The following is a 25,104-nucleotide window of genomic DNA, read 5'->3' on the forward strand; positions in this document are numbered from 1 at the left end:
CTGAGTCCCGTGGACGTCTCACACAAGCACGCTTCAGGATACCCAACCCCAACCGAACGGCTAACCGGCCTATACTCACGCATCCTGCGTCTTCGTTCGGACTTCGTGCACAAAGATTATGGGGTTACCGGTTTTATTTGCTTACTGTCAAATTTAGGTTCGTCGGTAAAGGATTTGGCGTAGAAGCACCCTGACAAGGGCCGCTTATTCAGCGGGGCGCCCCCCCTGCCAAGGACCTCAGGCCAGATTGCCTTTATCCGAGTCACGGCACCAAATTGTTATAATTTTACCTGTCCAATTGAGTGACAGAGGCTAGTCAATTAGAAATTTTTGATTTATTAAAGCAAGCGACAAGTAAGCAAAACAGCGCTGGGCGACCAGGGAGTCTCCTGCTCCACCAACGGCCAGCAACTTAACAGGTCTTTCAGTCCTCTCTTTCCAATTGCAATCTACTCCGCTCCCCGCTCCCCCCTCCCCTTCTACCTCAGGGCATGTTTTGTCTTGTTGCCGGGCTTGTTCTGTCTTGTAGCCAGGGGTATTCAAGGTGTTAAGCAACGATTTCTTATCATGCTGTTCCATCTTACTATACAGTTCTTTCATTCTTAGCATTACCATCTAAACTTTAATGCTTTAAGAAAACTTTCGCAAACATGGTTCTAACACATATCACAGGACTTAATTGTATAACACCTATACACAAAGTTTGATGAACAAAACAGTTTACAGTTTATCACACCTAGACATTGCATTTCAAAACCTGCTAGCATCAGCTGACATCATCACTAGAAGATGTAGCTGTTTCAAGTATTACCATTGCTGTTGGTGTGTGCAGCATCTGTCAGCTCTGTATTGGATCATCTGATGTGCACCAGGATCATACAATGCTTTTTTTTTTTTTTTAAATGCTCTTTCAGCACTCCAGCCCTTGTAAACTAGGTAGGCAATGGAGAAAAAATTAGTGATTTTTTTTTTAAATTCTCCTACAGTACAGCCTACTTACTTAGGCCAGAGTCCCAATTAGTTCCATGATATACACCGCCATACTTGGACCCCAGCTTCAAAATCTTTACAGTTATGCATAAGTGGCAGCCTAAGAATTCAGAAATTTAGTTTCATGGGGCCCTCTTCACAGTTGCTTTCAGGAAAAAGGGTCTACAGAAGAGGGATTTAACAATCCATCCCAATGACAACACAGTTGCTACTCTAGTTACTAGGCTGAAGTAGCCTTCATGGAGACACTGGCAATCAAGGATGGTGCACAAAGCACTAAAACTCCCTTGCATCCTATGAAGCAAGTCTCTGAAGTTCCTGGCAGGTAGGTAGCTGTGTAGTTCCACCAAACGCAAAGGTAAATTTGCAAACACTGAAGTGCTTATTAAGCTCACCTACTGGCTATAAAGATGCTCTGGCTTTCTTCTGTCAGTCTAAAGTAAAGCTTTCTTACAGAAGAAAACACCATCTGCAAACATACAAAACAAAAAAATGACAGCATGCCCTGACATCTGAGAGTTACGTTACTCACAGATACCACCATAAAAAAAAACCAAAAACAAAAACACAAAAACAAAACAAAAAACAACACACCACACCAGCAACAGCAAACAACCCAAACATCATAAGCCTTACATAACAAGTGTAAGAGCTTTTCCAACAACAAATTTTATTTATATTCTTGGCACATCAATTTACGATCTTGGTCTCTCCTTCTTGCCCTTGTATAAGGCCAACAGAGAAACATTAGCTACTTTGACAACCTTGAAGCGAACTCCAGGAATGTCACCAACAGCATGACCCTTCCGACCAAAACCAGCAACCAGAACTTCATCATTTTCCTAGAATGAAAGACAGTGCAAATACAGAGCTATAAACATTAAACCTGTACATACTTCTAAATTAAGTTACATTACATTTGAGCCACATCACAGACTTTCTAAGGAAAGGGTGGAAAGACAGTAAATGCTGAAGTCTATTGATAGGTATACATGAATTATGGATTATCCCCTTCAGCATTTTGAAGAAGGGAAACATACACTGAGGTGTCATTTAGCTTGCAGGAGTACTGCTGAGGACCAGCTTACCTTAGCAAGTGAAAAGTACAAAACCACCTCTGGCATTTCTCATCTGCTTCTGCCGATACAGCATTAAGATATACACAGTTCAGAATGCCATGAACCCTTGTCTAGCCATCACCTGATTCTGTCAGTTATGTGTTTCTTTACTTTCATACACAGCTTTCTATAGGTTGTTCCTTGAAAATTATTCACCTCAATGAAGTTCAGGCAACCATCATTGGGAACAAAAGCTGTTATTTTTTTGCCATTCTTGATCAGCTGGACTCTGACACATTTCCTGATGGCAGAGTTAGGCTGCTTAGCTTCTACTCCACTAAAACAGAAGTGCATGAAAACATATTAGCAAAAATCTCTTTGATAAATTAGCAGATATTCATTACAATACCACGAATCACTATGTTATTCTGTACTAACCATGTTGCATGCGTATTTCAAAAGCAAGAACTATTAGTGATCTACTTAGAGCTATGCAATATCCAAAGACTTAATTAGTTCCTAAACAGTAAAAATCGAAAGCAAGTCTTCTACAAATACTAACTCAGTAATTAAAAATTTGGAAAAGAAAAAGAAACACCTTTGAGTCCTGAGAGTATCCTAACAAAAGTTGTAAGTTACTAACAAAAAGCCAGAACACAAGTAGATGGAATCTTTCATACGTGCTGACTGCATCAAACAAAGCACACACACTGGAACACACACACACCCACACCCCCCCAACTAAACTTACACGTTAAGTAAAATTCTTCTTCTTCTAAAGGTTTTTAAATTGTGTATAACCAACACCGAGTATACGAGAACAAATACCTTTCAGCATTGAAAACAGCTTGGGTTTTTTAGGTGACGAACTAGTACATAGAAGCTACAAAATAATAAAAATTTGTCATAGTTCAGGTAGAAAAACGCTAACGTATTTAGAAAAAACTATTTAGAGGTGTTTCTTCTTCAAAGTCATGTATAGGATCTTTCAAAGGTCCCAAATTACCCGGAATTTTCCCGATGACTCCAAGGACTACAACCCAGAATATCCTACACTGTACATTAGGTGGCTGTGGGTCAGACACGAGCACCAGGCGCTTGCGCCACGACTTAGCTCACTGCGGAGAACACGCTCTCGCGGACCCCTAACCCGGCACAAGCACAAGCTGTCCCCATCCCACAGAAAACTACCCCCAGCGCCCGCGAGACCGTAAAGGCGCACTCCGGGGAGTTTTACCCACACTTTTTCCAGAACAATTCCCTTGGCGTGAGAAGCGCCGCCGAAGGGGTTGGCCTTCAGCGCAGTGCCCAAGTGGGCCTTCTTATACTGTTTGTCGTGCCACTTCTGATCGCGGCGGTGGCTGCGGAGTTTCCGAGCGGTACGGAGCCCACGGCACTTCCCTAGAAAACACCGTCGGAGAGAGCTGGAGGTCACCGAGCAGCTCCTGCCGTCACCGCCCCTCGCGGGCCTCAGGAGGCAACCCAGCGGCAACCAACGGCCGCGGGGCGCGCGAGACCGCAGACCTCCTCGCCTGCGTGTGTGTGGCACAACAGGCACCGACAGTATCACTACCAACAGGCAGCAAGGGGGAATAGGGGAGAAAGGCTAACGGAGGCACTGCTAACACCGAAGCCTAGGGACATCACGAGGGCCCAGAGCCAGTAGAGGAGACTCGTGGCATAGTGAGGGGGAGCGCTCTGGGCCGCCTCTCCGCGCCCACACACACACTCACCCCCCCGTCCCAGTCCCCCAAGGTCGCCGCAACAACACACACACATACTCTCTCTCTCCCCCCCCCCCCCCCAATCCCGCCGCTACGACACTCTCCCTCTCATCCCCGTCTCCCCTAAGGTCGCCGCTACGACTCTCGCGCTCTTCTTCTCCACCACCCCCCGTAACCCCCAAGGTTGCCGCTACGTCCCTCCTTCTTCCCCAGTCTCCTCCAAGGTCGCCGCTACAACACTCACCCATCCTGCCGCCACGCCTGCCAAGCCGAAAGAAAGAGAGGCCTGTAGTGCGCCGCGCCAGTTAGCTGCGGCCACAAGGACCCGCATTGGGGTGACCATGTCGCGCCTGACTGGAAACTCCCATCCGAGACCAGCACCGGTCGCCACCGCTCGCGTGAGGCTCCCCCGAGGAAGGGGCTGTGACGGGCCCGCCCGGAGGGCGTCCCCGTGCAGCTGCAGAACCAAATCACCCCGTAACTCTGCACACCGAGGCGGGAAGAGGGGCTAAGTAGCTCTACTGTGACTTCTAATTTTAGCAGCACACCCCGCAATCCTTGGCTGGGCACACAGCCTGTGCTGTTGTATAACGGCAGCCGTTATCCGGCGGCGCGGGGGCCGTCGTTCCTCAACGGTGTGAGCTGAGCGCCCACAGCAGCAGAGAATTTCTTTCCCTCTTGCAGTTTAAGAGCAGGTGACGACATCTCGATACCAGTAATGGCTTGTCTTTTTTTCTTTAATCTAGTTTCTTTTGGAATTACAGACCTCGTTAGGGAGGGAAGCTGGTGAAAGCACTGAATATAAAATGTCATCTTCCTTACTGAGGTGAGAGAGTAGTGTCACCGAAATCGGGAATAAACTTCTTAGCACCGATGCAGCAGGCATTCTTTTATTGCAGCGCTGGATGCACAGGGGATCGCTCCACCTAACGTGCATGCTCTGAAACAAAAGTTCAGCCTTTATATACCTTAAAAACATGAATATTCACACATTTCCCAAGAAATCACCGCCTCCTTGCTTATCTATTACATTTACGTAATGCTGGCGTTGCAAAACTACACTATGCATGCGCGGGGGTCTCGGGTGGTCGTCAGTGGTCGTTTGGGGAGTTAGCCCCCTACTCCTTTTTCCCTTTTATGGTCACAGGTCTCTTGAGGATAATTTCTTCTCCTTGGATGTTTGCCCCTTCTGTTGTCCAGCCAAGCGATTCTTTCTTATCATCCTTGTTTGAGCACTCCTGCTAGGATGTTTCTATTCTCAAGGTTAAGATATCTTCTCTGTACACATTAATCACTCATTGGTCTTGTTAAATTCAAAGTTAATCACTGTTTGGTAAAAGAATTTCTCAACAGTAGAATGAAGTACTCGATCTTCTCTGTAGAAGCAGTGCAAGAATTAAACTTCTCTTTCCTACCTCTTGTCAAACACATCTGAAGTCATCATCATTGTCCCTCACATTAGGGAACGAGATCCTGACTTTATGAAACTCTTGTTTGTTCTTTCATGAAACTGGTAACATGGCAGGGGGTGAGGTGTTTGTTTTAGTGTAAAAGCCTCCTGCTTATTAGCATTAGCCCAGGAATTAGGAACCTGGGGTTAGTTTTCCTGTTCAACGTGGATTGCTCCTTTATCCAGTGACACAGAGATACAAAAATTGTAACTTGTAAAGGAACCAGAAGTCTAGATAGCCAAATGCTATTCATGCTCCCCTTGTATTTTCTGTAGCATGATGGATGCTTGCAATATTTTTCATAGTTAAGAGAAATGGAGAAGGACTCCCACACACTATCAGTCTAGCAACTGGAACAGTTTTAGGCATGGAAGTCTTAAAAATGAAGGGGTTTTGACCCAATTAACCTGAGGAAAGAGGTGCATGTATAATACTGTTCATTGGTAAAAACACTTTATTTCTGGCAAACAGGCTTTGTCTGTGACTTTCTAACTTGCACTGTGCATTATGCTAGAGAAGCACAGCTGTCTTCAAAGATCATGGATAGAAGTATTGTTCCTGGTTTAGATGCACCCTGATAGTTTTTCCACTTAAAAATGGAAAAGCAAGAGTGATGTTCTTGTGGCATCCAACTGTAGATATGTTCAAGTGTCACAATCAGCAGAAGCTGCAGCTGTCAGAGAGAGGGGGAGAGAAATTTATGAGAGAGTTTGATTTTACCAACAAGTTAGTTATTACTGCTATATATAAACATAAAGAATAAAAAAGGAGATTGTGCATTCAAGAACATATAATACTTGTAGTATCATAAGCTTGACTGAAGGATTTTTACTTAAAACCAGGTATTTGTTTCAGTAAGTGTGGTTAAAAATGGTGACCTGATTTTAACCATAACATTGAAAAGAGAAAGGTAAAAAGAGAAAGGCATGCAACTTTATTTACTGCATCACTATTTCCATTTCCCTAAATGGAAGAGATTATGGGGAAAATGTTTTATTAATCCTGCCTTCTTTTTCTGACCTAATGGCTGGGATCACAAACACTGCTGGGAAAACATCTGAAAACAATTGGTGCTTGCTGTGGCATTCAGTAGTAGTATCCTGCATGGAAGGTTTGACATCCATCCATGAATTATTTTTTAAAGCAACATCATGCAAACTGGATCAGGGCAGAGGTAGTTTTGGACACAAATCCCTTGCACTATCATAAATTGAGAGGCCATAAATGTTATGATGGATGCTCTAAGGCAGTTTATTGTAGCACTGGAGAAAATAGGAGCCATTACTACTAGAAGAGCTCCGTTTTTAATGGAATGGCCTCAACTGGAGCTTGAAAGGCCCCTTATTTCTGCCCTCTTAGAGCTCATTAAATTAAGTATGCAGGGAAACCCCTAAGTTAGAATAAGAGAATCATAGAATGGTTTGGGTTGGAAGGGACCTTTAAAGGTCATCTAGTCCAACCCCCCTGCCATGGGCAAGGACATCTTTCTCTAGATCAGGTTGCTCAGAGCCCCATCCAACCTGACCTTGAACACTTCCAATGATGGGGCATCCACAACTTCTCTGGGCAACCTGTTCCATTGTCTCACCACACTTATTGTAAAAAATTTCTTCCTAATGTCCAATCTAAATGTGCCCTCTCTCAGTTTAAACCATTGCCCCTTGTACTGTCAGTACAGGCCCTGGTAAAAAGTCTCTGTCCATCTTTCCTATAAGCCCCCTTTATATATCGAAAGGCAATAAGGTCTCCCTGGAGCCTTCTCTTCTCTAGGAAGTTCTACCTCTTCATTCAGATTTATGCAGCAGACACGTGCCAAGCTGTTCATAACATGAGCCAAAGCAGAAAACTCAAGAACAGTACATTTAGAATGAACTAGGAAGATACCCAAGGAGTTTAGATGGTAACTAGACACACCTGAGGGACAGGATGCCATCCAGAGGGAACTGGACAAGCTCGAGAAGTGGGCCTGTGTGAACCCCATGAGGTTCAACAAGGCCAAGTGCAGGGTCCTGCACCTGGGTCGGGGCACCCCCCGGTATTAATACAGGCTGGGGGATGAAGGGACCGAGAGCAGCCCTGCTGAGAAGGACTTGGGGGTACTGGTGGATGAAAAGCTGGACATGAGCCGTCAACGTGCGCTCACAGCCCAGAAGGCCAACCATATCCTGGGCTGTATCCAAAGAAGCATGGCCAGCGAGTCAAGGGAGGTGATTCTGCCCCTCTGCTGCGCTCTGGTGAGACCCCACCTGGAGTCCTGCATCCAGCTCTGGAGCCCTCAGCACAGGAAAGACGTGGACCTGTTGGAGTGAGTCCAGAGGCAGGCCACAAAAATGATCAGAGGGATGGAACACCTCTCCTCTGAAGAAGGGCTGAGAGAGTTGGGGTTGTTTGGCCTGGAGAAGAGAAGGCTCCGGGGAGACCTTATTGCAGCCTTTTAGTACTTAAAGGGTGCTTATAAGAATGATGGGAATAAACTCAGTCACCCTTGTTCCCACTGGTTCTCACAAGCCTCGTCTCTACTTAAAGTCACAGCATCCTTCTTTTTTACTGTGCGTGCTCAGTGAGGAAGGGGCTTTTGTGAGTAGGAGGCTTTCCCTGCCCAGGGGCAGGTTTCTGCTATGTCAATTAGATGTTAATTAGGCTAGTTCACTCCGGGTTCAGTAGTTGTGTTCCCTTTGTGGTTATCTTGTTCCTTCCCTCAAGGTTGCACCTTGTTAACTGCTCACAAAGACTAAACAATATGTCCAACTTAATTCCTTGTATACCTTCAACATAGGGACAAGAACACAGGAGAGTCCTGGTAAGTTTGTGTGTGTGTGTGTGTGTGTGTGTATGTGATAGTCTGTACCAGGCACTGGAGTAGGGCTGTGGCCTTAGGGGCTCATATATCCAGGTGCCCGCAACTAGGGAGACTGGGATCCAGGGGAAGCTACTGGGCAGACCGAGTGTCTGAGACCAGTTGCTGGAGGGATCCACCTTGTACATATGTGTGTATATATATTTTCTCAATAGTGGATTTCCATCCTGCTCAGACAGAGAGGGAAGCAGGATGCGGTGGTTGGTGCTGTGTTCATGTGAATGCTCTGAGTGTCTGCCTGTGATCTGTGTGGCTGGCTATGTATATGCATATATACATATATATGTAGTATATATGTGTGTTCTGTGTGCCTGTGCCTGCTGGGAATACATCTCCAGCCTCACTACTGGCTGGACATGGGGACACTGAGTGGAAGCAGCCTCACCTCTCAGGCTGTTGGATCCGGCATGATATATTTTCTTCTAACACCTAGCTGAGCTGTGTGTCTTTACTGGTATAATTACTCTAAATTTAGCATCATACATTTCTGGTGCTTCACAGAAAATGTAGAGATTGTTTTTAACCAGTACTTGTTTATCACTACCCTCCCTCATCTCATTTTTCAAGCTGGGATTCTCACATAAGTATCTGGATTCCTCCTTAAATTGGATAGAAGCAGTACTATTGAAGTCAAGCTGTTGGGAGATTAGTGAATACTCTATCATTCAAAGAGAAATTAAGATGGTAAATCCTTTTTGATAGTTAAAATACTAAAGACCCTATCTTAATCTTGTATCTGGAATGCAATAGACAGGAGCTCTTGGTCAGTGAAGTAGGACTGACTTCTGTCGTCACATCAGCAGGTACCTGCCATTAGCTGCCAAGCAAGAAAGGAATGTGTGTGTGGGGGGGTGTATGTATATACATATATATGTATATATTTATACATATAGCTGTTTGCAGGAGCCGACTGTGACTATCTCCTGTTTGAATGTTTAAGTAGAGAAGGGTGTAGTATGGGTACAAATGTCAGCTAAGCACTGGTCCAGGCTTTATTTCAAGAGTAAGCTGTCCACACTGAAGGCCTGTACAAAGAACTCGTTTCAGCCAGAGCCCCAGAGTTCCTTCCAAATTCTATCAGAGGTCCAGAGCTCTGTTCATGAATGTGGCCATACTGGACATGAGCAGGCTGAAGAGTGCTAAAATGGCACTTGATCTACCAGGAAATATCCGGTCCGGTGTAGACACTTTGAACTTAGGCTGCAGTTAGTGAGCAATGTGGGGAGAAAGCATGTAGGTCATAGGATTTGGCATGCTCCAGTCTACCCTTCACATTGATGCAAAGGCAAAGCAAATCCTTCCTCAAGGACTGGCTCATGGACTACAGAGAGAAGAGAAAAGGAAGATCTAACTTATTCCTGGTGGAATTAATCATTGGCTACATAGGAAAACAGAGAGACCTAGGGGAGCGAACTAGCTTAGCTATTTATAACATTGTGACTGACCAACACACCCCCACAATGGAAGAAGGCTCAGAGGAGAAGGGGAAAAAATAATGAGCTCAGGGAAGAATGTAAAGGATGACTGCCAATTGTTGTAAAGAAAGTTGAATTTATCTCAACACAAGGGGGACTGGAGGATAACCTTTGTTTTAGATATACAGCTGTACCAGTGAGTCATCAGGTTCCCTGAGATAATTAAGTAGGGAGTAATGTCTTCCTGAGCCAGACAGACCAGCATGGGGGGAAGTGTATAAGTGGCTCAGCCCAACATAAAGTATAAAAACTGGACAACTAATAAAACAAACTTTGAAGAGAGCAACGGGATTGAGCTGGCTTCAACCCATGTATTCCATCCTGGTGACTGGGGACACCCAGTGTCATGACAGTGAGCGTACAAAGACTGGTAATGGGAATCACTTGTATTATGGTTCAACTGCATATTGCAATTGCTATATTATGCTTGTGTTGTAATTTCAGTATATTGCTGTATCACTCTTCTAAATCAAAATCCCATGTAGCACCAAATGTCTTCAAATAAGTAAATTTGACATTAAACATTAAACCCTCCTTGAGTGGAATATCTAAAAGAACCTGGTCAGAGAGTATTGGACTCTGACAAATATGCTAACTTTTTCACAGATAGAAAGGGAGAAAATTTGAGGTAGGAAAGGGAAAAAACAATTAGAAGTGTAGCAACATTTTGCAGTCTAGTATAGATTGGGCCCCCAGCATAAGACATGGACCTGCTTGAGCGGGTCCAGAGGAGGGCCACAAAGATGATCAGGGGGCTGGAGCACCTCCCCTATGAAGAAAGGCTGAGAGAGTTGGGGTTGATTAGCCTAGAGAAGAGAAGGCTCTGGGGAGACATTATAGTGGCCTTCCAGTACTTAAAGGGGGCCTACAGGAAAGATGGGGAGGGACTCTTTATCAGGAAGTGTAGTGATAGGATGAGGGGTAACAGTTTTAAACTGAAAGAGGGTAGATTTAGATTAGATATTAGGAAGAAATTCTTTACTGTGAGGGTGGTGAAACACTGGAAGAGATTGCCCAGAGAAGTTGTGCATTGTGCCCTCCCATGTCGCCACAACCCCCTTTCAGGTAGTTGTAGAGAGAGATAAGGTCTCCCCTCAGCCTCCTCTTCTCCAGACTGAACAACCCCAGTTCCCTCAGCCGCTCCTCATAAGACTTGTGCTCCAGACTCCTCACCAGCTTCGTTGCCCTTCTCTGGACACGCTTGAGCACCTCAATGTCCTTCTTGTAGTGAGGGGCCCAAAACTGAACACAGTATTCAAGGTGTGGCCTCACCATTACCAAGTACAGGGGCACAATGACTTCCCTAGTCCTCCTGGCCACGCTATTTCTGATACAAACCAGGATGCTATTGGCCTTCTTGGCCACCTGGGCACACTGCTGGGTCATATTCAGCCGGCTGTCAACCAGCACCCCCAGGTCCCTTTCCGCTGGGCAGCTCTCCAGCCACTCCTCCCCAAGCCTGTAGCGTTGCATGGGGTTGTTGTGACCCAAGTGAGAGACCCAGCGTTTGGCCTTATTAGACCTCTAACAATTGACCTAGGCCCATTGATCCAGCCTGTCCAGGTCCCTCTGCAGAGCCTTCCTACCATCCAGCAGATCAACACTCCCGCCCAACTTTGTGTCATCTGCAAACTTACTGAGAGAGCACTTGATCCCCTCCTCCAGATCATCTATAAAGATACTGAACTAGACCACCCCAGAACTGAGCCCTGGGGAACACCGCTTGTGACTGGCCGCCAGCTGAATTTAGCGCCATTCACCACAGCTCTCTGAGCTCGGCCAACCAGAAAGTTCTTTACCCAGCGAAGAGTACACATGTCTAAGCCATGAGCCGCCTGTTTCTCCAAGAGAATGCTGTGGGAGACGCTGTCAAAGGCTTTACTAAAGTCCAGGTAGACAACATCCATAGCCTTTCCCTCATCCACTAGGTGGGTCACCTGGTCAAAGATGGAAATCAGGTTGGTCAAGCAGGACCTGCCTTTCATGAACCCATGCTGGCTGGGCCTGATCCCTTGGGTGTCCTGCACGTGCTCTGTGAGCACCCTCAAGATGAACCTCTCCATAATCTTCCCCAGTACTGAGGTCAGGCTGACAGGCCTGTATTTCCCGGGATCCTCCTTCCAGCCTTTCTTGTAGACGGGTGTCACATTGGCAAGCCTCCAGTCATCTGGGACCTCCCCTGTTAACCTGGTAAATTATGACTGCTGATAAATGATGGAGAGTGGCTTGGCAAGCTCCTTCACCAGCTCTCTCAGTACTCTTGGATGGATCCCATCAGGCCCCATAGACTTGTGGGTATCCAGGTGACATAGCAGATCCTTAACTGCTTCCTCCTTGATTACGGGGAGTTTGTTCTGCTCTCCATCCCTGTCTTCCAGCTCAGGAGGCTGAATACCCTGAGGGTACTTAATCTGGCTGTTAAAGACTGAGGCAAAGAAGGCATTAAGTACCTCAGCCTTGTCCTCCTCCTTGGGAACAATGTTCCCCCCCCACATCCAATAAGGGATGGAGATTCTCCTTGCCTCTCTTTTTGTTGTTAATATATTTGTATAAACATTTTTTGTTATCCCTTATGACCGTGGCCAGACTGAGTTCTAGCTGGGCTTTCGTCTTTCTAATTTTGTCTCTGCATGACCTAACGAGATCCTTGTACTCTTCTAGAGTTGCCTGCCCCTTCTTCCAAAGGTCATAAACTCTCCTTTTTTTCCCCTGAGTTCCAGTAAAAGCTTCCTGTTCAGCCAGGCCAGTTGTCTTCCCTGCCCGCTCTTCTTACGGCACATGGGGACGGCCTGCTCCTGCACCTTTAAGATCTCCTTCCTGAAGATTGTCCAGCCTTCCTGGACCCCTTTGTTCTTCAGGACTGTCTCCCAAGGGACTCTTTCAACCAGTGACCTGAACAGGCCGAAGTCTGCCCTCTGGAATTCCATGATAGCAGTTTTGCTGACCCCCCTCCCTACTTCAGTAAGAATCAAGAATTCTATCATGTCATGGTCGCTAAGCCCAAGACGGCCTCTGACCACCACATCTCCCACGAGTCCTTCTCTGTTCATAAACAGCAGGTCAAGCGGGGCACCTCCCCTGGTAGGCTCTCTTACCAGCTGTGTCAGGAAGTTATCTTCCACACACTCCAGGAACCTCATAGACTGTTTCCTCTCTGCTATGTTATGCTTCCAGCAGATGTCCGGTAGGTTGAAGTCCCCCATAAGAACAAGGGCTAGCGATTGCAAGACTTCTGCCAATCACTTGTAGACTGCTTCATCTGCCTCTTCGTCCTGGTTGGGTGGTCTATAACAGACACACAGCAGGATATCTGCCTTGTTTCCTTTCCCATAAGCACTCGACCTTGTCATCACAATCATTGAGCTCTTTACAGTCAAAACACTCCCTAACATACAGAGCCACCCCACCGCCTCTCCTTCCATGCCTATCCCTTCTGAAGAGCTTATAGGCATCCATTGCAGCACTCCAGTCATATGAGTCATCTCACCATGTTTCTGTGAATAGCACTATTCCAGGATGCGAACAGAGAGGTATCACAGATGGTGCATCTGCTGACTTGATGATGAATCCCAAATTGGCTGTTCAGTGCGTTTTCTCTTCCCTTGACCCTAGTACTGCTAGCAAACCAGGCTTAGAAGACTACTAGGTGTGACATCCCAACCAACATGGCTACATGCAAGTCCTAGCTCTTGACATGTTCCTTCAGATGGGGCAAATATTTAACTTTATTGTGAATTTCCCACAATGAATATGATTCATATTAAATGGCTTTCTTCTAATAGAGTTTGTGCAGCTTTGAAGGACATTTTTGGATTTTTGTTTCATGATGTCAAATATCTGTAAAGACAGAGCTAGGCTCTTTTTAGTGGTGTCCAGTATCAGGATAAGAGGCAGTGGGCACAAACTGAAACACAGGCGGTTCCATCTGAACATCAGGAAACACTTTTTGAATGCGAGGGTGACCCAGCACTGGAATAGGATGTCCAGAGAGATTGTGGAACCTCCATCCTTGGAGATATTCAAAAGCTGTTTGGACTTGGTACTGGGCAACCGGCTCTAGGTGGCCCTACTTGAGCAGGAATTTGGACCAGATGACCACCAGAGGTCCCTTCCAACCTCAACCATTCTGTGATATGGCCATTAATGGTACAGCAAACAAATTAAGGGATGAACTAAGAATCTTTGAATTAGATTTAAGATCTATCAGACATAAATTAAATGCCCTGTCACAAGGCTTACTGGAAATGGAAGAAATTTTAAGAAGTATTCAAGTACTGATGAAGAACAGCCCCATCTGAAAATATGCAAATATCAGAGAGTTATCTGAACTATAGAAGTCACAGAGATAATTGAGGTCTGATTTGTTATTACCTGTGTTATAAGAAAAGAAAAAATGCAGCCAGTAATGGTAACTTGAATATTAGCCCAATGTCCTTGTTTTGGGTATCAGAAGATTTTCTTAGGATGACTCTGAATAATGATTCTCCCATGTGAGATGATCCTCATAGAAATGATCTTCATATTTTTGCCAGCCTGCCAGATATAACAGCCCCTATGTACATAGGGCTGAAAATCTGAGAATTTTACTTTCACCAACTTTATCTTCTGTGCATATAAATAAGATGCAACTCCTACTAAGGATACGGTTCTTTGTTTCTAATGTTTGGATATATCTTTTTTTGGATTGACACAGCAATTTCTCCCTTTATGCCAGGCTACCATTTTCCCAAACAGGCCTTCTTCCTGTGCTCCTGGACATGGCTTTTGAAACTGAAGGTTGCATCCAGCTTTTTAAAAGTCATCCCCCCCCCAAGATTCTGCGGGAAATACCAGGCAAAGGGGCAAGAAGAGTGGCCCACAAAAAACAGTGTATGGGAAGAGGTGGAACAGCAGCCTCGCTAGCAGCAGGAATTGAAATGCCAAACAGCTGGTGGTGGGCAGTCTCTGAGTTGGCAGGCCTGGGGCAGGAAGCTGGAAGTGCACAGGTGAAAGGGAAGGAATGAAGAACGGCTGGTGAGAAGACAAAGCTCTGGAGACAGGGAGAGACTTTGGAACTGGGAAAGAGGATTCTAGAGTGAGAGAGGTTGGAAGAGAGGTATAAACCAAAGTTCCTGGTTGGAATGAGAGGCCTTGGAGAATGCAGAGATTCAGAGCAGATGGGATTCAGGATTACTATAGACCACATCCCATCCACACTGCTTAGTAGGTGACTGGCTTGGAAGCAGTACACAGTCCTCTCCCCCTCCTCAGAACAACCGAGCTCACAGAATCACAGAATCATTAAGGTTGGAAAAGACCTTTAAGATCAAGTCCAACCGTTAACCCAACACCAGCATGCCCCCTAAACCACGTCCCAAAGAGCCACGTCCACATGTTTTTTGAACACTTCCAGTGATGGTGACTCCACCACCTCCCTGGGCAGCCTGTTTCCAATGCTTGACCACTCGGTGAAGAAATTTTTCCTAATATCCAATCTAAACCTCCCCTGGTGCAACTTGAGGCCATTTCCTCTCATCCTATCGCTTGTTACTTGGGAGAAGAGACCAACACCCACGTCGCCACAACCCCCTTTCAGGTAGTTGTAGAGAGCAACAGGTGGGGTCTCACCAGAGTGGAGTAGAAGGGCAGAATCACCTCCCTCACCCTGCTGGCCATGCTTCTTTGGATGCAGCCCAGGATACAGTTGGCCTTCTGGGCTATGAGCGCACATTGCTGGCTCATGTCCAGCTTTTCATCCACCAGTACCCCCAAGTCCTTCTCGGCAGGGCTGCTCTCGATCCCTTCATCCCCCAGCCTGTACTGATACCGGGGGTTGCTCCAACCCAGGTGGAGGGCCCTTCACTTGGCCTTGTTGAACATCATAAGGTTCACACGGGCCCACTTCTCGAGCTTGTCCATGTCCCTCCAGGTGGCATCCCATCCCTCAGGTGTGTCAACCACAACAACTCCTTGATGTCATCTGCAAACTTGATGAGGGTGCACTCGATCCCACTATGACATTGATGAAGATATTAAACAGTACTGGTCCCAATATGGACCCCTGAGGGACACCACTCATCACTGATCTCCATCTGGACATTGAGCCATTGACCACTACACCCTGGGTGCGACCATCCAGCCAATTCCTCATCCGCCCAACAGTCCACCCATCAAATCCATCTCTCTCCAATTGAGAGAGAAGGATGTTGGGGGGGACCGTGTCAAAGGCCTTACAGAAGTTCAGATAGATGACATCAGTAGGTCTTCCCTTGTCTACTGAAGTGTTCACTCCATCACAGAAGGCCACTAGGTTGGTCTGGCAGGACTTGTCCTTGGTGAAGCCATGCTGGCTGTCTCGAGTCCCCTTCCTGTGCCTTAGCATAGCTTCTAGGAGGATCTGCTCCATGATCTTCCCAGGCACAGAGGCGAGGCTGACAGGTCGGTCGTTCCCAGGGTTCTCCTTGCTACCTTTTTTAAAGATGGGTGCAATGTTTCCCTTTTTCCAGTTACCGGGGACTTCACCTAACTGCCAGGACTTTTCACATATCATGGAGGGTGGCTTGGCAACTACATCAGCCAATTCCCTCAGGACTCTGGGTTGCATCTCATCAGGTCCCATTGACTTATGCATGTTCAGGTTCCTCAGGTGGTCTCAAACCTGATTTTCTTCTGCCTGGCAGGGGGAGGATACAGGACCCTCTTGATCTTTTTTTTTTTTTTTCTGGTGGCTGTTCCTGCTTCTGTCTCGGGGAGGGCAGAGCATGGTTCCTCGAGTCAATCTCTTTGACTCCCTGATGCTCCTTAACCTTTCTACTTCCTCCCATAATTCTGCCACCAGGCTGAGCAGATCATCCACCTGGTCACACCTCACACAGCTATTCTCACTACTGCCATCTGTTACCAGTGAGAGGCTCTGGCACTCTCTGCAGCCTGAGACCTGGATGGCTGCATGTTTCCATGGGAGCTCTGTCTGGGTTGCCGCACCCCAGTGGCATTATGTCAGCCCCATTTTTGTGGCACACAGCAAATCATAGAATCATAGAAAAACTTTGGGTTGGAAGGGACCTTTAAAGGTCATCTAGTCCAACCCCTCTGCAATGAGCAGGGACATCTTCAACTAGATCAGGTTGCTCAGAGCTTCATCGAACCTGATCTTGAATGTTTCTAGGGATGGGGCATCTACCATGTCTGCCATATGCCACTGGCAAGTGCAGAGGACATGGCTTTCCATCTGGTGGCTACCATAGCTAAGCTACTCCTGAGAGGGCAATGACCACCAACTGAACTCACTTCTTGAGCTGATGGGGCCACTACACCCTCCCTTGTGCATCCTCCCGCACTAACTGCCACACCACACCCCAACTGACACGCCACATTGTTTGCCTGCTTTATTCTCTAGCGCTCCCCAGGCTGTTTTTTTATAGGGGTGGGCTGCCATTGCTCTGGCAACGCCCAGGCCTCGTCAGCGTCTCCCATGAGAGCTGCTGGCCCCTGGCGGGTCTCTCCACTGCCCTGGCATTTCCCTGCCTCTGGAAACCCCCGTGCACCAAGATCTGCCGCTCCGCTGCGGGTCGGACCAGCTCCGGAGCAGCTCTCCTCGGCGACAAATACTCTCCTGAATATGTTTAAAAGATAAAGACATAAGGTCTGCTCTGTCACCATGCTGCTAAACTGAAAGACTGGAGTTATTCTGACAATGGCATTCCATATTTGACTCATATGTTGGCTATTATATCTCAGGAAAGGTTTTAAATAATACCTGCATGGAAATTTTGAATGCCAAATTTATTATTTTTATTTTAGAAGGTAAACACCTTTAGTCAGAACAAATAAAAAGATAAGACTTTCACACAGAATTTATTTTTAAAAAATGCTGTCAAATTTGAGATGCACCAAAACATACTGGAGAATTTTAAAGCAACTGTCTATAGTTGAGGATTTGTCCACCGAGTGAATACCTACCTAATTGAGATTTCTTCTCATTTCATTACCAAGACTTTTCTAATTCGGCATTTTTTATTATTATGAAAGGGTTGAAATACCTGACAGTCACTGGCTAAGACCTTAAACATGTAACTTCTTGCCTGACAAGATTAAACTGACCTTGAGCGAGCTCGTTAGGCTTCCTGTGTAAATCACTGATAACAGGAACTCAGGAGGTTTGGACCGAGATAAGCACCAAAGAACTAGTTTAAACTGACCCCCTTGTACCATTCTGAGGCCGAAAGACTGATGAGCTAATTCAATGACTATATATGGACAAAGAAAGCCCAAAATTCAATTAGTGGACAGCGTGAGGAAGACTATGGACGACCACCAGAGGCTGAAAAGACCCTAACACTAATTTTACTGCCCATGCTTGGACTATGTAAATGAATTCCAGGAACTCATCACCATAAGAGTGCCTTTTCCAGGAAAACTGATGAATATGTATGATTTTTCTGTATATGAACTGATGTGCTTTGTTAATCTGTTGGAACACTCGTGGTGGAGCGATTCCCAGTGCTACCCAGCACTGCAATAAAGAATGCCTGCCTTCTAAAACTTCAAACTGTGAGGAATGAGTGATTCGTGTAAAGAAAATCTAGTGAATATATGCTTGAAGCAAATGTCATTTATATTGAAATAAAAGAATGTATGTAGGGCATGACCATAAACAGGGGAGTGGTGTTAAATAGAAGAAACCATAGTCTTTATGTAACTTCCTGATATGTATAGCTTATGTAACTTCTTGATATGTGTAGCTTATGTAGCTTCCTGATATGTGTATGTTAGCTCCTGATATACTAGTGCAAACCAGTGTTGTAGATAACCACAAAAATGTCGAGAAGATGTATAGCCAAATAAGGTAGCATTATATAAGTAGAATAACAGAGCGCATGCGCAAACAGAAAGGTCATGTAGAGTGCACTGACGAAGAGGAGCATCTTCCTCCCAACGACCACCGGACGACCACCTAAAAAAGGATGAAGCATGCGCAGACCGGGGAAGTGGTGACGCACTTACAGAAGGAGTCATCTTCCAAGAAAAAGGCGGAGAAAAGCGAGAAACGAAGCCTAGAAAAGTATAAAGGAAGGAATTGTAAGAAGTGAAGGTGTGCGTCTTGGTGGAGCGGAGACTCCTGGCGCACCCAGCGCTGTTTGCTTGCCTCTATTCGTTTAATAAATTGTAAACTTAAATTGGAATCCTGTTTGGGACTAAATCATTTATCACAAAACCAAGTGTTAGAGGGCTTTCTTGCCGACTTTTTCGATATCAATTATGTTTTGAGTAAGGACACTTTTAGGATGGTTGAGGTGTTTTCTGCAACCAATGTAAGGTGTATCATCTAGGACACTGAAGGACCCGCTAATATTTTATTTGGATTTGTGGCCTTCTTCAATCCCCCATTAACATAATGGGGAAATTCTTCACAACCATATAAAAATGCCTGAAATACACAAGCCCCTAACCCCTAAATGATACCAGAAGTGTAAGAAGCAAAAAGCCTTACCATGCTGTAACCAAGGTGGTAGGGAATTAAAATAAAATAGGGTTAGAAAATAGGTTTGTGAATTTGTAGCAAGTTGTAACTATAAGAACATTATGCACCAGCAATGCTGCTCGAGAACCCACCTAACCCTTCCCATCTTGATTTAATTATCAAGGAGTTAAGTGTAACTTTGTGATCATGGTATTATGTTTTGTTCTAATAACAAGTAGTCAGAAAGAAGGAACACCTTGGTCAGTTCTACGGTCCGGTGGGTGGGTAATTATTCATTCTATAGTCCTGTCTTAAAACAAAGGACTGTGGGGTGAATGATTGCATATTGGACCGATAGCCCGTGAAGATGTATTTAGTGTTGCCAAGTTTAAATGAACTTAGAGGGAAAGGTAATTCCGGCAGGGGGAGATCGCGACCACCGACTCAGAGACCACCCACTCAAGAAACCCTCTGACTCAAAAGATTAAGGAAGTAAAATCCCAAGAAATTATAGTGAGCATGCGTGGTCATTTACATGGTAGGCGAGGAATACTTAACCAATCATTGTATGGACACTTGATGAATATGTATTAATCTTGCCTATAAATGTTTGATTTTTGAACTGATCGACGAACACGATTTAGGAGGAGCTATCCCCTGTGTTCCCGGCCCCGTGAATAAAGAATGCCTGCCTTTTAACACTACATTGGTGTTACGAGGTTTATTCCCAATTTCGGTGACAGTTTTGGCGACCCAGATGGGACCCTGCTTGTGAATCTCAACGGATCCGCGGGATCACGGGCCCTCCAGCCGGCACCGAGGGATTCTCGGGGAGAACCTCTGATCCCCGGACCGAAGAATTCTGAGCAAGTCCCCTGGAAAGGTAATAAGGCATTCTTTAAAAGATTGAAGTAACGTGGGTTCGAGTCCCACTAGCTCGCTCGTAAGGCGCGGCGAAAGCTACGCAGAGTAGGGCTGAAAGGTACCTCTGGAAAGGGTGAGCGTACGAGACCCTCACAAGGAATGCCTGCCTATAAGACGCAGCGAAAGCCTCGCAAGGTTGGGCTAGGGGCCCAGGTAAGGAGGTTGGGGGATTTCTAGCAGGGGGCTAGAAGATCCAGAGGGACCCTCGAGGAGAGTAGGGGTCCCTCCGACTAGTGCCTGTGATAGTGCACAATCACACCCACTAGTCTTGGGAAAATGGGAACATTTCCGAGTAAAAGATCTATCCCACAAAAAAACACCTTTGGGATGTATTTTGAGGCATTGGAAATATCTGGGAGGTGATCCTCTGACTCGGAAGCAATTAATTGAATATTGCAATCATTGGTGGCCAATGTATGTCCAAGGTTGGACAGTGGGGAGAAATGGCCAGAAAATGGGACATTGCAATATAACACCATCTTGCAATTAATGTTGTTTTGTAAAAAGGAGGGTAAATGGGAAGAAATGGCTTATATTGATTTGTTCTTTACACTACAAAATCATCCAGAATGGCAGAGACAGTGTGGAATACATCCGTATGATCCCATGGTAAAGATTGTGAAAAAGGGAAAATGTGATGAGAACTCGAAAAGGGGTTGTTCTACTTATAATACTAAAGAGAATTGTTGGAAAAATGGAACTGAGGAGGAAGATACTGAATTAATGGTTGCTCCTCACCAAAGGTGGGAAAGGGGAAGAGAGGTCCAAAATTCGGAGGATGATAGTCCTCCTACTGCTCCCAAGGAAGGGGAAGCAGAGGGATTTAGCCCAATTTCAGGAAGAACACAGGGAAGGAGGGGGGAAGTAAGACTAACTTCCCTCCAAGCCCCTCTCCGAGAAGCGGTGGGGAATGATGGTCCAGTGGTGGTGAAAGTTCCATTTTCAATTACTGATTTAAGATCATGGAAAGAGACTGCAGGTACCTATCAGGAGGATCCCGAAAGGGTGGCTAAGGTAAAATGCTTGAAATTGCTTGGGCTGTATATAACAATAGAGAAAAAGAAAAAGAGGTGAGGCAAGCCCGAAGGGGTGGAAAGCTACTAGCAGTTTTGGCAGGGAATAACAGGATAGGCAGAGGGAGAGGACGAGGAATGAATATCGGAGAGAGAAGGAAAATAAGCCCCGATTAGCAGAAGATCAATGTGCTGTTTGCAAGAAGCATGGGTACTGGAAAAGAGAATGTCCTAAGTCAGGAGAATTAGATCCGGCTCTCCGGGCAACTAAATTAATGACTCTGGATGAAGAACTATGAAGGGGAACGGGGCAATCAACCCTAGCTGAACGTCTGGTTACATTGGAGCTAGGGGATGAAGAAATAGAGTTTCTGGAGCTACTTACTCAGTATTGAATACATGTAAAGGGAGATTTAGTCACAAATCAGTAGATGTTGTTGGTGTGACAGGGCAAAAGGAAAATTGGCCATTTTTAGAACTATTAAAGTTTAAATTGGGAAAACAATGGGTAACTCACCAGTTTCTGTATATGCCTGGATGTCCACTGTCTTTGTTGGGACAAGATCTATTGAGTAAATTAGACGCACAAATAACTTTCAAAGGCGGAGAGATTAAATTGTTAATACCAGAATCAAAAGCCATAGAGGCAAGAGTGTTTATGTTACAGGATTCCTACAGGGAAGAACAAATTCCAGAAGAAGTGGAAAATGCAGTAATTCCTTTGGTTTGGACGAGTGGAATTCCGGGACGATCTAAATTGACAGAGCCGGTAAAAGTGATTTTAAAACCTGGAGCCAAACCGGTAAGACAAAAGCAATATCGTATTTAAGTGGGAAGCCCGAAAAGGATTAGAGGGGTTGATTACAAAATTTTTAGAATATGGACTATTGGTAGAGTGTGAATCAGAATATAACACTCCCATATTACCAGTAAGGAAATCCGGAGGCAAGGAATACCGATTGGTTCAGGATTTAAGAGTTATAAATCAGATAGTCCAAGATATACACCCAGTAGTGGCTAACCCATATACTTTATTGACTTCCTTAAAAGAGGAGCATAAGTGGTTTACTGTACTAGATTTAAAGGATGCCTTCTTCTGCATACCTCTGGATATAGGAAGCCAAAGCATATTTGCTTTTGAATGGGAGAGCCCCGCCACAGGACGAAAGACCCAATTAACATGGACTGTACTTCCACAAGGATTCAAAAATAGCCCTACGATTTTTGGGAACCAATTGGCAAAGGAATTAGAGATATGGAAGAAACAGTGATTTATTTGGGATTTGAAATATCTCAAGGACAAAGATGATTAGGAAATGAAAGAGAAGCAGCTATTTGTCAAATTCCTGAACCTAGCAGCCTGAAGGAATTGCGAGCTGTTCTGGGAATGATTGGGTGGTGCCGACTTTGGATTTTGGATTATGGATTGTATGTAAAGCCACTGTATGAGGCTTTAAAAGAATCCAAGGATCGGTATCTGACTTGGACACCTGCCGTGGTTTAGCCCCAGCCGGCAACTAAGCACCACGCAGCCGCTCGCTCACTCCCCCTCCCACAGTAGGGTGGGGGAGAGAATTAGGAAAAAAACCTTGTGGGTTGAGATAAACACGGTTTAATAGGACAGAAAGAAAGAAGGGAACAACGATGATAATACCAACAAAGGAATGTACAAGAACAAGTGAGGCCCAATACAGAAATTGCTCACCACCCCGTGATCGACAGCCCGTCCCCGAGCAGCGATTTCCGCCCCCCGGCCAACTCCAGTTTATGTACTGGGCATGACGTCGGATGGTAGGGAATATCTCTTTGGCCAGCCTGGGTCAGCTGTCCCGGCTGTGTCCCCTCCCAGCTCCCCGTGCATCCCCAGCCTGCTTGCTGGCAGGCCAGCACAAGAAGCTGGACTGTCCTTGACTGCTCAGCAACAACCCAAAACATCAGCACATTATCAACAGTTCCTCATCCCAAATCCAAAACACAGTCTCACACTAGCTTCTGTGAAGAAAACCAGCTCTATCCTGGCTGAAACCAGGACAGTATCCACCCATTATTCCATACCATTTACGTCATCAGTGCGTTCCTTTACAAACTTCCACCACATGAACCGTATGTACTGGAATTCATCCATAGAATCATAGAATCATAGAATCATAGAACAGCCCAGGTGGGAAGGGACCTCGAATGATCATCTGGTCTAACCTTTCGTGGGAAAGAGAGCCTAGATGAGATTATCTAGCACCCTGTCCAATCGCATCTTGAAAACCTCCAGCGATGGGGACTCTACCGCCTCCCTGGGGAGGCTGTTCCAGTGGATGATTGTTCTCAATATAAAAAAATTCTTTCTTATATTGAGATGAAACCTCTCTCCTGGTGCAGCTTGTACCTGTTGCCCCTTGTCTTCTCCATGGGGCTCCTTGTGAAGAAAGAGCCTCCATCCTCTTTGTAGCCACCCTTTAAGTACTGGAATACTGTGATGAGCTTCCCCCTGAGCCAGGGAGAAAAGACCTAACTCCTTCAGTCTCTCCTCATAGGGCAGCTTCTCCGGCCCTTTGATCATCTTCATGGCCCTCCTTTGGACCCTCTCCAGTCTGTCCATGTCATTCTTGAATTATGGGGACCAGAACTGGACACAACACTCCAGGTGTGGCCTGACAAGTGCTGAGTAGAGTGGGATGCTCATGTATCTATCTCTGCTAGTAATGCCCCTGCGGATGCAGCCCAGGATCCCATTTGCCTTTGTTGCTGCAGCGGCACACTGCTGACTCATGTTCAGCTTGTTGTCCACCAGGACCCCCGGATCCGTTTCAGCAAGGCTGCTCCCCAGCGACACAGATCCTTGTCTCTACTGGGCTCTTTGGTTATGTGGTCTCAGGTGCAGGACTTTGCATTTGTCTTGTTAAACCTCATACTGTTCTTGCTAGTCCACTTTTCCAGCCTGTCCGGGTCTCTCCAGAAGATGGCTCTCCCTTCTGACATATTCACTTACCACTCAGGTTGGTGTCATCAGAAAACTTGGTGAGGGTGCTTTCAATCCCATCATCTAGATCATTTATGAAGATGCTGAACAGCATGGGGCCCAGTATCAATCCCTGGGGGACCCCACTTGTGACAGGCTGCCAGACTGAGTAAAAAACACTGATCACCACTGTCTGAGGGCGGCCTCTTAGCCAATTTCCTACCTATCTTGCAGACCACCCATCCAATCTGTGTCTTGCCAGTTTGTCCAGGAGAAGGCTGTGGGGAAAAGTGTCAAACACATTGTTAAGTATTGGTTAACCTTATTGTCATGGTTTAATCCCAGCTGACAACTAAGCACCACACAGCCACTTGCTCACTTCCCCCCAGTGGGATGGGAGAGAAAATCAGAAGGGTAAAAGTGAGAAAACTTGTGGGTTGAGATAAAGACAGTTTAATAGGCAAAACAAAAGCCATGCACACAAGGAAAGCAAAACAAGGAATTCATTCACTACGTCCCATCAGCTATCTCCAGGAAAGCAGGGCTCCATCACGCATGACAGTAACTTGGGAAGACAAACGCCATAACTCCAAATGTCCCCCTCTTCCTTCTTCTTCCCCAAGCTTTATATGCTGAGCATGATGTCATATGGTATGGAATATGCCTTTGGTCATTTGGTATCAACTGTCCAGCTGTGTCCCTTCCCAACTTCTTGTGCACCCCCAGCCTACTCACTGGTGGGGTGGGGTGAGAAGCAGAAAAGGCCTTGACACTGTGTGTAAGCACTGCTCAGCAATAACAAAAACATCTCTATGTTATCAATACTGTTTCCAGCACAAATCCAAAACATAGTGACGTGCGGAAACTAACTTCACAACTCAAAAGAGTTATAAAGCAGACATCTTTATTGCAGCGCTGGACGCGTGGGGGATATCTCCTCCTAACATGCGTGCGCTGAAACAAAAGTTCATCCTTTATATACCTTAAAGACATGAATATTCACACATTTCCCAAGAAATCACCGCCTCCTTGCTTATCTACTACATTTACGTAATGCTGGCGTTGCAAAACTACGCTACGCATGCGCGGGGGTCTCGGGTGGTCGTTGGTGGTCGTTTGGGGAGTTAGCCCCCTACTCCTTTTTCCCTTTTATGGTCACGGGACTCTTGAGGATAATTTCTTCTCCTTGGATGTTTGCCCCTTCTGTTGTCTAGCCA

General features: G+C 45.8%; 1 protein-coding gene across 1 annotated transcript; it reads right to left on the minus strand.

The window, feature by feature from the left end:
* Positions 1-814: 814 nt before the first annotated feature.
* On the minus strand, positions 815-24,002 carry LOC309415206 (small ribosomal subunit protein uS12; the record flags this gene model as incomplete). The annotated part of the gene is made up of 4 exons (XM_082012657.1): positions 815-1,832; positions 2,265-2,385; positions 3,290-3,449; positions 23,918-24,002. The coding sequence occupies 4 exons, from the start codon at positions 24,000-24,002 to the stop codon at positions 1,686-1,688; spliced, it is 513 nt and encodes a 170-aa protein (XP_081868783.1). The 3' UTR covers positions 815-1,685.
* Between the last annotated feature and the right edge of the window lie 1,102 nt (positions 24,003-25,104).

The sequence above is a fragment of the Phaethon aethereus genome (genome assembly GCF_964289735.1).
Source record: "Phaethon aethereus genome assembly, chromosome: W".
NCBI lineage: Eukaryota > Metazoa > Chordata > Aves > Phaethontiformes > Phaethontidae > Phaethon > Phaethon aethereus.